The sequence below is a fragment of the Eubalaena glacialis genome, chromosome 1 (genome assembly GCF_028564815.1).
Source record: "Eubalaena glacialis isolate mEubGla1 chromosome 1, mEubGla1.1.hap2.+ XY, whole genome shotgun sequence".
NCBI classification, from domain to species: Eukaryota; Metazoa; Chordata; class Mammalia; order Artiodactyla; family Balaenidae; genus Eubalaena; species Eubalaena glacialis.
In genome coordinates, this window is record NC_083716.1 from 202,709,816 (window position 1) to 202,722,409 (window position 12,594).

General features: G+C 39.2%; 1 protein-coding gene across 2 annotated transcripts in view; it reads right to left on the bottom strand.

Annotated features, from left to right (window-relative positions):
- The window catches only part of RFTN2 (raftlin family member 2), a 65,665-nt gene that overhangs the window by 37,456 nt on the left and 15,615 nt on the right, over nt 1–12,594 (bottom strand). For both annotated transcript variants that reach the window (XM_061185983.1, XM_061185990.1), the window contains exons 3-5: nt 11,990–12,104; nt 7,686–7,965; nt 4,932–5,135 (exon numbers count right to left, since the gene is read on the bottom strand). In XM_061185983.1, the coding sequence (XP_061041966.1) occupies nt 4,932–5,135; nt 7,686–7,965; nt 11,990–12,104 (599 nt within the window). The remainder of the gene's footprint in view (nt 1–4,931; nt 5,136–7,685; nt 7,966–11,989; nt 12,105–12,594) is intronic.

Here is a 12,594-nt window from a genome sequence, read left to right on the forward strand (position 1 = left end):
TTTTTTAAATGTAGGTCAGGTCATAACTCCCTCCTTAAATCTTCAACGAATGACTTGGAATAAAAATCCTGGCAGGATGGCAAGTTGGTTAAGGGTACACACTCCACCTACCTCCTACCCCTTCTAGCTGCTTGAACATGAGCACATTATTTAAAATCTCTGTGCCTCAGTTTCTTCATCTGTAGAAGGGGAACAATCATACCTACCCCATAGGGTTGCTGCGGGGATTAAATGAGTGAATAAATGTGAAGTGCTTAGAACAATGCTGGCATTGAGTAAGTACAAATACGTGTTAGTGCCTGTTGCATCATTTATATTGTTAAGATCTAGGCGGCGTGGCTACTGCTCACCTCTCCTACTTTGTCGGGAGCCCTTCTCTCTTGTACACCCGGCACCAGCGACACAGACCCTTTCCCAGTTCCTCTCTCCCATCCTAGGTTTTTGTACATTTGGGGGCGTTTCCTCTGGCTCCTGAACACCAGCCCTCTCCAGGCTTCCAGTCTCAGTGTGATTGTTACCCTGTCAGAAGGGACCTCATGACCACCCATCTAAGCTGGTTCTTCCCTGTTACTCTCATTACAATATCCTGCTGGGTAACATCACACGCTATTCTCAATTTTGAAATTAGGTATATATGTTTTGATGCCCATTACAGCCTGATGCCACGTGGCTTTTTTTTTTTTTAATTTTTTTTTGGCCTTGCCCTGCACTGCCTGCAGGATCTTAGTTCCCCAACCAGGGACCAAACCCATACCCTCTGCAGAGGAAGCGTGGAGTCTTAACCACTGGACTGCCAGGGAAGTCCCGTGGCTAGCTTTTTGAGAGGAGGGAAGACGTCCATTTTGCTCCTCAGTGTAGACCCCTCATGCCTGGCCTAGGACCTGGCATATACATATATGTGAAATGAACACGTACATGTTCCAGTTCCAGCTGCTCATTCCGATACATCTCCCCCGCCAACTCCACACAAGCATTTTTATAGGAGTGAAGAGATTGAAATGAATATCAATTGAAGTCTGAAAAGAATTCACAAAAAATGAAAATGTAGCCTTCAGATGTGGGTATACTAAAGGTGGGAAGAGGCTGTGCTCTGAGGGTGATGGGGGCATTGGTAGGCTAGTGAAGTGTGAGAACCTCAAGGGTTGTGTGTGTATGTGTGTTTTGTATCACCTGGCAAAGTTGCTTATCTCATCCCTGTCAGCTGCCCCCCTGGATCTCTATATGTTCTGGTAGAATAAAGTGTTTTGTCTTTGTTGGCTCAATTGGGTAAGCCTCTTGTAGCCTCCCCTGGGTTCATTTGGAGCTTTTTGTAAGTGTGCAGAGAATCCAGCTGCAGACCAGTTTGGTGAAGGCCGGGCAGTGCTGGAGAAGGTCAGGAGCAGGAGGCCACTACAGTGAGAACCCTCAGGCCATACGAACAGCAAGAGGGTCCCTGGGTGCCTCTGCCTATGGGACTTTTCAAAGCAGAAAAGGCTTTGGAAGTGGGTGGGAAAGGGCACTGAAGAGGAATTTCACAAACCTTACAACTTTTCCACCATGACTTTCCTGAAGGAGAAAACTTTTTAAAGTTTTTTTCCCCCTCTGTCTCTGGGGAATTTTATAAAGTGAGATTTATAGAATGAGATTTGTGGAGTAATATATTTAAATTTCTGAGCAATGTTTGGTTTTGTACTTCTATTCCTCATGGTGGGCTGACTTCTGACAATATTTTGGAAGAGGATGGAAGCAAGACAAAACAAAATATGCATTGTCCCCTATGTGCTTTAGATGTCAGGCATCAGATATCCCAGAACAAAGCGACCAATTCAGCCCTGCTTCCTCTGACTTGCTTCTCACAGTGACACAGGCATTGGTCACAATTTCCCCTCCACAGCTTCCCTGTATACTCCCAGGAAAGTCCCAAGTGACACACCCAATTGCCAGACCTTACAGACCGTGGCTCGTGGCTTGTTAGGGCTTGGCAAGGCCTGCAATGCAAAACGTCTGAGACATTCCAGAGCTGCTGAGAGGGGAAGACTTTCCCCCGGGCTCTCTAAATAGCTTCTGAGGCTTTAAGAACAAAAGCCCTACAGAGCCTCTGGCTGGCAACTGCTGTGGCTAATTTTATTTTCATCATCAGGCAAAGCCCAAGGCAGGGATGCCTGAAAGACACTGTGAAAGGAGGATTTTTTTGTCTTTCCTTCAGCAGTTAGTCACAATCCAAAATTTGGAATGGATTTTTTTTTTTTCTGCCGTGCCTCGAAGCTTGTGAGATCCTAATTCCCTTACCAGGGATTGAACCTGGGCCCACGGCAGTGAAAGCGAGGAGTCCTAAGCACCGGACCGCCAGGAATTCACCGCCCCCCCCCCTTTCTTTTGAACGGCTCTAACTCAGACTCTTTGGAGCGAAGAGAAAGAGATGGGGCGGGAGGGAATATATGAAGCATAAACTGACCTTCAAATAGATGATTCACACTAAAAGTACTGTAGGGGCTTCCCTGGTGGCGCAGTGGTTACAAATCTGCCTGCCAGTGCAGGGGACACAGGTTCGAACCCTGGTCTGGGAAGATCCCACATGCCGCGGAGCAACTAAGCCCGAGAGCCACAACTACTGTGTGCTGCAACTCTTGAAGCCCGCATGCCTAGAGCCCATGCTCCGCAACAAGAGAAGCCGCTGCAATAAGAAGTCCGAGCACTGCAACAAAGAGTAGCCCCCGCTCGCTGCAACTAGAGAAAGCCTGCGTGCAGCAATGAAGACCCAACATAGCCAAAAATAAATAAGTTAATTAAAAACAAATGGAAAACCTGCTAAAAAAACCCAAAAAAAGTACTGTAAGTGCATCTAGCAAGTGGCAGGAGAAAAGACCAACCCCAGAAAATGAACTCTGACAGTGGGCAAGGCGCGTGGGAGTTACTTTGTACGTACTACATCTTTTTTTTTTTTTTTGTACGTACTATATCTTATTAAATTCTCACAACAGTTAGTAGGAGTGTTTTTATCCCCCTTTTAAGAAACTGAGGTTCAATGAGCTCAACTAACTTCCCCAGGTCACACAGCTCTAAGTAGAGGACACAGGATTTAAACCCTTGTCTGTCTGATGCTAAAGTCCATGTGCTTCATATCAGGTCTGGCTGTTTCCATAAAAAATCAACTTGGAAGAAGTTTCCAGTAACCAAAAATACTAATAAATATTTATTGAGCACTTGCTAAGTGCCAAGCACTATGCAAGGTGATATATTTTGGGGTGCTCCAATGAGCTAGATCCTTACTCTTGGTTGCTACTTAAAGGGACCTATTGGAACATGACTCGATAATTTTAAATAATCATCCAAAGTCTTTAGTTGTATTAGTTAAGGTATCACTAGGCTGATTTAATAATAATAGGGTTTATTGAGATCTCATTTTATTTGCTTTTTCATTCCTTCCTCTAACCCCGAGTCATGGTCCCTAACTATCCTGATTTTCATAACCTCCATCCTTCCTAATGCATTTTTCCAGTCTCCTTACTATCTTTGTTCTTTTTTTTTTAGCACTAATCTCTTTTATTTTTTAAAAATAAATTTATTTATTTATTTATTTTTGGCTGCGTTGGGTCTTCGTTGCTGTGCGCAGGCTTTCTCTAGTTGCGGGGAGCAGGGACTATTCTTCATTGCGGTGTGCGGGCTTCTCATTGCGGTGGCTTCTCTTGTTGCAGAGCACAGGCTCTAGGTGCGTGGGCTTCAGTAGTTGTGGCACGCAGGCTCAGTAGTTGTGGCTCGAGGGCTCTAGAGCACAGGCTCAGTAGTTGTGGTGCACAGGTTTAGTTGCTCTGTGGCATGTGGGATCTTCCCAGACCAGGGATCGAACCTGTGTCCCGTGCATTAGCAGGTGGATTCTTAACCACTGCACCACCAGGGAAGTCCCAGCACTAATCTCTTTATTTATTTTTAAAAATAAATAAATTTATTTATTTATTTATTTTGGGCTGCGTTGGGTCTTTGTTACTGCACACGGGCTTTCTCTAGTTGTGGCGAGCAGGGGCTACTCTTTGTTGTGGTGTGTGGGCTTGTCATTGCGGTGGCTTCTCTTGTTGCGGAGCACGGGCTCTAGGCGTGTGGGCTTCAGTAGTTGTGGCACGCGGGCTCAGTAGTTGTGGCTCATGGGCTCTAGAGCACAGGCTCAGTAGCTGTGGCGCACAGGCTTAGTTGCTCCGCAGCATGTGGGATCTTCCCAGACCGGGGCTCGAACCTGTGTCCCCTGCATTGGCAGGTGGATTCTTAACCACTGCACCACCAGGGAAGTCCCAGCACTAATCTCTTTTAAAAAACACTTTCTTTAGAAATAATTTTTGGAAAGATTTGTTTTTATGATAGACATGAATGATTACATATCCCATTGTAACTAAAAGAAGAAGGTTAGATAAAGGTGAAGGATAAGGGGAAGGCATAAATAAATATAGGTCAATATAATTTTCTGAACCAAAGTTTATTTTGCTATACGAATTTTCGAAGAAGTCAGGTTTAGACTGGAGGACATGGTAGGTAGTCTCCAAAATTGGGCTAGTGTAATAAATTTGGATAGTAATTGTCAAATGTCATCATAAACCTCCTGATTGGGCTGCTGTAGTACATCTTATTTGGAAAATCCTACTAATTGATCACACAGTGGTTTGTCCATTTCTGATAGTCACAACCCAACAGCAAACATCACATTATAATAGTACCACACGGGATGTTTAAGCTTCTAAATTAAAGCTACAGAGTTGTGTAATAATTAGAATCTATTTTCTTAGGAATAATACCTGTCCTTTTAACTTGCTGTATAAGAAATAAATAAGTAAATAAAATAAAATTCAAAAAAAAAATAATATCTGTCCTTTTAGCCGTTGAACTTGAGAGGCAAAAACATTTCCACCAACTCTGACACAAGGTCAAATTCTTTAGATATCAACATATCATAATATAAAACTTACCTTTAGATGTTTCCCAGCATACAAAAGAATCGATTAAAGACAAGCCTTGTTTATAATAAAATGTAGTTAACTCCAGCCAATCGGCATCAAGTGTACTAACAACAGAGCCTTTTCTTGTTACTTTCATTGACAGGATGCCTTCCTGATAGGTCCAGCAGGTTGATTCATCCTCAAAATCATTGAAGACTGTATACAACTTGTTATCTGAGGATAGGTGTTCAGAAGGAAGAAAAAAGGGGAAAACTATAATTTTATTGAAAAGATTCCTAAAATCTTTTTTTTTTAAATTAATCATGAGCTATTTCAAGCACACAAACAAGCATAGAGAATAATAAAATTATCCACCACTCAGCTTTATCAAATGTTAACATTGGGCCAGGTTTGCTTCAGATTTTTTTCAAGGAAATGAGAAATGGATGTACTTGAGGCTCAAGATGTATCTCTCCTAATCCTATTCTCCAGAAATAGCTACTGTAATGAATTTGGTGTTTATTATTCTCATGCAAGTTCTTTTATTCTTTTAATACACATTTCTTTACACATAAATGATGTTTTGCAGTTTAAAAACAATGTTTTTCAGTTTAAAAAGTTTTAAAAAAATGGTATTATACTGTATGTATCAATCTATAAGTTGATTTTCTTGTTCAGCATTATGCTTTTGAAGTGTATTTAATACATACAGATCTTATTCATTTAGTTTAACTGCTATATAGCATTCCAGTTTACTTTTCTCCTGTTGATGGACATATACATTATTTCTGAATTTTTGTTATTACAAACATTATTCATTCCTTGGACACATATGTGAGAGTGACTCTAGAATGCATACTTAGACATGGAACTGCTGGATCATATACTTTACAAGTTAGCAAATTCTTAACTTGGGGGTCTATGGACCCACATTTATGGTTGTGTTTTAGGAAGTCTAACACCACTTGTGTCACAGAGTATTAGGGGTATGTGTGTTATGTATGTTTTTCTGGGTGAGTCTCCATGGATTTCACCAGACTCTCCAAGAGGTCTTTTGTTGGTCTCCCCCCAGCCCCCATCGCTATCACTCTCACTCCCACCCCCCAGCACCAAAAGTTAAGAACTAACCACTGCCATAGAAAAGTTATCAAAAAGTATAGGGTTTTAAAATAAATAGCAGAATCTAAAGACTGATAATTAAATTAAGCAGCATACTGGATTTGAAACTTAAAAGACTTGGAACAGACACCTGATCTAATCAAAGTTAGGATGGGAACCAGCAGGAGTTTAAAGGTAGCTGTGGGTGGAATATAGTGGGTAGCTCTCTGGCCACAACTCCAACAACTCTTACATTCCTAAATTCACATTCCTAAATTTTGCACACTGCAGGAAAATCAGGGTGGTTGTTAGCTAGGGAACTGGTAAAAAAAATGGGAGGGTGTTGGTTGTGGTGAGGTGGTGAGATGATGAGTTGGGAAATGCTCTGGGTCCTTTCTTAAGGAGGTTGTGTTGACCGTGGTCCAATCGGTCTCTGCCATGCACGAATATTGAGCAATCTCACTACAACCCAGAAAGCCGATGCCACCAGTGTGTGTGGCCTTAGCACCAACACTGATCAAAGGATCAGTTAATAGTAGCTAACTTAATAAAGAGTCTATTCTGTGCCAGGCACTGGGCTAAGCACTTTGTAGACATCTCGTGTCTACTTCTCACAACAACACCCTTTCTATTAAAGACACTGAGGCAGTCTGGCTGCAGACTCTTAACTCTAAGGTGTACATAGTCTTTGATTTTTTTTATTAGTGCTTTTTAAAGCGTGCCCGTAAACGTATCAGAAAACTTAGAACAGTCTGAAATACATTAAAAAATACTCTCAACTTCTTGGAAGACTTGCTAGCTGCAAAGAAGAATAAAACTATTGTTTAAAGTTATTTAAGAATGCAGGCACGGGCTTCCCTGGCGGCGCATTGGTTAAGAATCTACCTGTCAATATGGGGGACGTGGGGTTTGAGCCCTGGTCCGGGAGGATCCCATGTGCCGCAGAGCAGCTAGGCCCGTGCGCCACAACTACTGAGCCTGTGCTCTAGAGCCCGCAAGCCACAACTACTGAAGCCCGCGTGGCTAGAGCCCGTGCTCTGCAACGGGAGAAGCCACTGCAATGAGAGGCCCGCACGCCGCAGCGAGGAGTGGCCCCTTTTCGCCGCAACTGGAGAGGGCTCGCGTGCAGCAACGAAGACCCAGTGCAGCCAAAAATAAATTTAAAAAAAAAAAAAAAGAATGCAGGCACTATTGTTATATTAATTGTTTCATCATGATGTGCATTTTAATATTCTAACTGGTGATCAAAGAAAGCCAATTAACTTCAAAGGTGAAAAGCACCCATGAAATGGGAAAGACCAAAACTAAAATTCTCACACACTGTTTATAGGGAGAAACATAAATCAGAACAGCTTTCTTTACAGAATCACTTTTTTGGTATACATGCACAGCCTCCATTTTACAGAGGAGTTGGTGTATGACTAAATGGGAACCAATTTTCAACACAAAGTTTCGTTATGTGGATGGTGGTGTATGACCATGCTAGGGATAACTGTTTGGAAAACTGCCCTACCTTATTCCAGGTGTAATAATTTAAAAAACTCAAGACAAGTTTATACTAGTTTTTTCATCTTTATAATCATTAGAGATTTAATTTGCCTCATATTTGTTAAAAAACCCTCAAAAACATATTTTTGCTAAATTTAAACTAATATACACCCTATTTCTACTCATCTTGTCTGTTACCTTCTCCCTTTCTTGATTTAGAGAAACTGGGGCTGCCATCTCGTTCCATTTGACACTGTCCGCTTTCATGATGTCGTTCTTCCTCAATTCCACTTTCAGATGATTGCCCACTTAATGTTCCTTCATTCCAAATTTTACAGTTTTCCTCTGAACTGTGTCTCACATGTAGTGCTGATTCTGTATCTCCATCATGGTTGGTTCCATTGCAGAATTTAAGTGGTGGACAGTGCTGTGATATGAATCCAACAAATTTCATTCCTCTTTTAGCACCTCCATTAATCTGAGGTTTAAAAAGACATGGTAGAACAAAACGTAAACTTCATTTGCATTAATTGCTTTATCAATTAACCTTCAGGCTTATTAAGGAAATCCATTAGAAAAGGAGTAAATCGACCAGTAAAGACCCATTCATAAACAAATTAATGACTTCTAATATAGCACCAATCCTAAGACCATGTCACACTATGTTTGTGGTTTCTTCAAACAGAACTGATACACTTTAGAAACTGTGAAAACAAGAATTATATTTTCGGGACTTCCCTGGTGGTCCAGTGGTGAAGACTCTGCACTCCCAATGCAGGTTTGATCCCTGGTTGGGGAACTAAGATCCCACATACTGCAACTAAGCCCGCGTGTGCCGCAACTAGAGAAGCCTGCGCTGCAATGAAGAGCCCGCGTGCCGCAACCAAGACCCAGCACAGCCAAAATAAATAAATAAACAAACAAACAAATAAGTAAATTAATTAATTAATTTAAAAATTATATTTTCGCCAAGAGGTTACTATTTGGGAAGAACTAATAATTCCATAGCATGATTTTTGCAGCCCTGTTAACAGTGGTTTCTCTAGTTGAAGCAAAATTTAAAACTATCCCAAGAAATCCTCAAAAATAACATTACCGACCTCTCCCTATTCCCCAGGGAGGGGGGCAGAGTTCTTGAGGCGCTAGGCTACTGTGTTCCCTCTTTGCCTGGCAAAGAAATAAAGCCATTCTTTCTTTCTCCTCCATAAAAAAAAAAAAAAAAAAAAAAAAAATTACCAAATACATCTTAATAATAAAGAAGAGACATTAATTTAAAAGCAGAAAACATACAGCCTTGTTTGCTTGTGTGTAAAGAAAACTGTTAAAAGACTAATTCTTGACAAATGCATACATATAATGCATAAGCCCAAATCAGAAGTTTCTGATTTGCTTATATCTTGGTACTATTATCTCCTTTCTGGGCCAAATACACATGATTAGATTCAGTCCTATCAGTTAAAGACTAGGGTTCAGAAGCACATGAAATAATGCCAGTGAAATAATTTGAGACCCTAAGAGTGGTTATTTTCATGCTCAACGCTTTTCTCTTTCTCTGCTTTTGCATCATTTCTTTGTTCTTTTTGTGTCCACGTCTTTCTCCTGTGTCAAGCTGACGATTCTTTTGAGGGCAGGTACTATCTTACTCACTTTTGTGTTGCAATGTTTTGTACCTATAGGTGCTCTATAAGTACTCGTTAAATAAGTTAAAATGAAGAAATAGCAACATCTTTTATACGGCCACTGTTTTAAACATTTTAAATGTTTTAAATTCACCTGGGAGGCGAAGAAAGAGTTATGATGGAGGTTGCAAGTGCAAACGTCTATAGTCAGAAATAAAATGGAATGAAAAAGGCCAGGAAGAAGCGGGGTGAAACCAGACAGCAATGGAGGCTGCTGTAACTTAGCTGAGACGGACAGAGGGTGTGGGTGTATGGAGCTAGGACAAACACTGCTGGCACAATATCATTTACTCCTATAAATTAACACATTAAGACTGTGACAGTGCAAGAAGCCTTAAAAATAACCATAAATTGTCCTTTATATCAGGTTTCCCGGGAGAGGAGAAGGAGGTGGTGAGGAGGCAGGTAGAAACAGGTAAATTTAATGTCAGTGCTTTCTCTAGGTCTTATTCGTTGATTTCGGTGAAAAATTGCAGAAGACTTTCTCTATTACTAAAAAGTTTTATCTGGAAAAGCTGGTATCATATAGTGTATTACTGTCTTTTCCGTTTTTTAAGTTGCAAGATTGATGTTTTTCATGTGATTTTTATTTTAAAATCCTGGGAAAAACACTTGTAAATCTAAATTTAAAAAAAGAGCAAACATTGACATAATGTTAAAATGACTTAAAATCTAGCTGTTTAACAATCAACTCTTTATATAAGGCAGCCGTTCAAAAATAATATTTGGCACTCATCTATTGCTCTTGTTCATACACGGGGCAATGTTCAAATATTTCACGTGCTATTTTTCCTGAAGCTTTTCTCTTCATAAAATAACCCCATTACTCTAATTGCTGAAATAACAGTACTTTCCTGTTTAAATAGATCTTTGTGTCCAGGAAGTCAAATACAAAACAAATGCTCTCATGATGATCTATTAAGACTAAATTAGCAGTTAGATTTTTGTTTCTGGAGTGGATTTATTCCCAGAAAAAAAAATTTTTTTTCCCAGAATAGTAGTAGTAAATAGTATGTGTACCTTGTTTATAAAAATCTAGTGTCAAAGACTGTTCCTGAAAAACCTTATTGAATGGTGACTTTATATCTAAATGGGAAGTATCATTGGCAGCTCTAACTGGCTAAACGCAAACCACAGATAATCTTACACACACGGTCATTTAAAGCTTGGGAAAAACAGAAACAGCGAACAAATTTCAGTTTCTTATTTGACAGGAAATGCCTTAGGTTTTTGGCAGTATTCATTTAAATAAAAGCTAAACCTTACACATATGTCAATGCAACTAAAATTTTAAAAAAACACCCAAACTTTCACCATCAAATCCTGTCAATTTAGAATACTTATGAATGTACAATTCTTTTTTTTTTGGTTTTAATCAATATACATATAGTGTTCAATTTTTCATTTAAGGTTCAATTAAGTTATATTGAATAGACGTTTTTCTCTCAACAGTTAAGATAGTTGTCATGTTCAATGCCCATAAAATAGTCTATCATATTGATGGACCATTGCTTCCTTCTCAGTTTTCCACTTCTTGAGAATTTGGCCCCTATTCACTGTTGATTAAAATATCTTTGTATAAACATGATTTTTCCCTTTTCAATTAATTTCTTGGAATAGATTCCTAAAGAGGAAATTACTGGGTCACAAAATAAAACAAGATTTATGACTTTTATTACCAAACTGGTATTCAGAAACACTGTACTAATTTATTACAATGTCAATTGCATTGTATATGAATGTATATGAATGTTTTCTTAAAGTTCTTTCCAACATTGAATTTAATATTTTCAATTTAATTTCTCAGTTATTACTTCTCAGTTTTTATTTACATTAAAAATTATTAGTTAGGTTGAACCCTTTGCCAAATGTCTCTTTATTATTTGTGTTTCCTTTCTGTCCATGGATTCTGTCTGTCCATTCAAGACTGAATATAGGGCTTCCCTGGTGGTGCAGTGGTTGAGAATCTGCCTGCCAATGCAGGGGACACGGGTTCGAGCCCTGGTCTGGGAAGATCCCACATGCCGCGGAGCAACTAGGCCCGTGAGCCACAACTACTGAGCCTGAGCGTCTGGAGCCTGTGCTCCGCAACAAGAGAGGCCACGATAGTGAGAGGCCCGCGCACCGCGATGAAGAGTGGCCCCCGCTTGCCGCAACTAGAGAAAGCCCTTGCACAGAAACGAAGACTCAACACAGCCAAAAATAAAAAAAAAAAAAAACAACTGAATATACTTTCATGCGTTTGTATTCATTTCATATATATTCAGAAAATGAAGCTTCCATAAGACACATTTGCTGCAGATTTCCCCCCGATTCTTTTTTTTCCTAGTATATAACATATTTATATATTCAAACTCAAATTACTCAATCTATTCATAATTAAATATGTCCACTCTTTCATTTTCTTTCAGACTTTTTGCACTTGAAAAAATTACCTCCTTATCTCATGTGAAATGTGTGGAGTCTATTTACTATAGAACAATTGTTCATTTTCCCAGCAGCACTTATGAAGTAATGGTTGTTCCCCCATTTTATTTCATCAGGTTTGTTATGAAACTTTTTATATATGTATAAATCTATTTCTGGCATTTTCATTCTGTTTCACTGGCCTGTATTTCTGTTTTTAACTCTACAATTTGGTACCTGTGCTTCAATTTGTTTTAAATTCTGGTAGACTAAGTCACCTATCATTTTCCTGTTCTTTTTAAAGTAGGAAAGGAAATTGATGAAGAAGAAATATGAAATATTTCTCAATATTTCTCAATATCCATGAAAGAAGAAATATTTCTCAATATCCCATGAAAAAATGTATACTTTTAGTACCTTTTCTATCAGTTCTTTTGCTACGTCATTTGTTTGTGTCTCAAAAGTTAGAGGACATTCCTCAATCACAAGCCTTGGGCGTCTTTGTCCACTGGGTGCTGTCGAATGCTTCGTGCTGTAACAGAGAATATGTTTATGGTTGGAAGCCAATTGCTGATTTTCAGCTAATATGCTCATGTGAAAATGAGCGAGAAACTCACAAATAAGTTCAAGGCAATCCTTTTTCTTTGTTATTTCGACCCTAATGGCTGTCTTCTTATGTAAAAATATTGGAAAAACACAATAACTTCTATTAATTTAGATTTCCTTAATTAAAACCTCTATTAATTTAATTTCTAATTTAACATGAAAGAAAAGCTCCACGTCTGTTGTTTTGATAAGTTATGAGAAATGATTTTAGATCACTGTTATACCTCATTATTGTACAAAAGCACAAGTAACAATCCTATTTAAGTGCAGATAAATATTGTCCTGTCTTTTTCCTTTTTCTTCTTTTCTGGTCTTCACCCCTTAATTATTCTTAGCCCTGGCAGGGCACTGCTAAATCTATTTGAAGTAATGCGAAAAGAGAAAAATAACTTATCCATGGTTTGTAAGATTTGTAA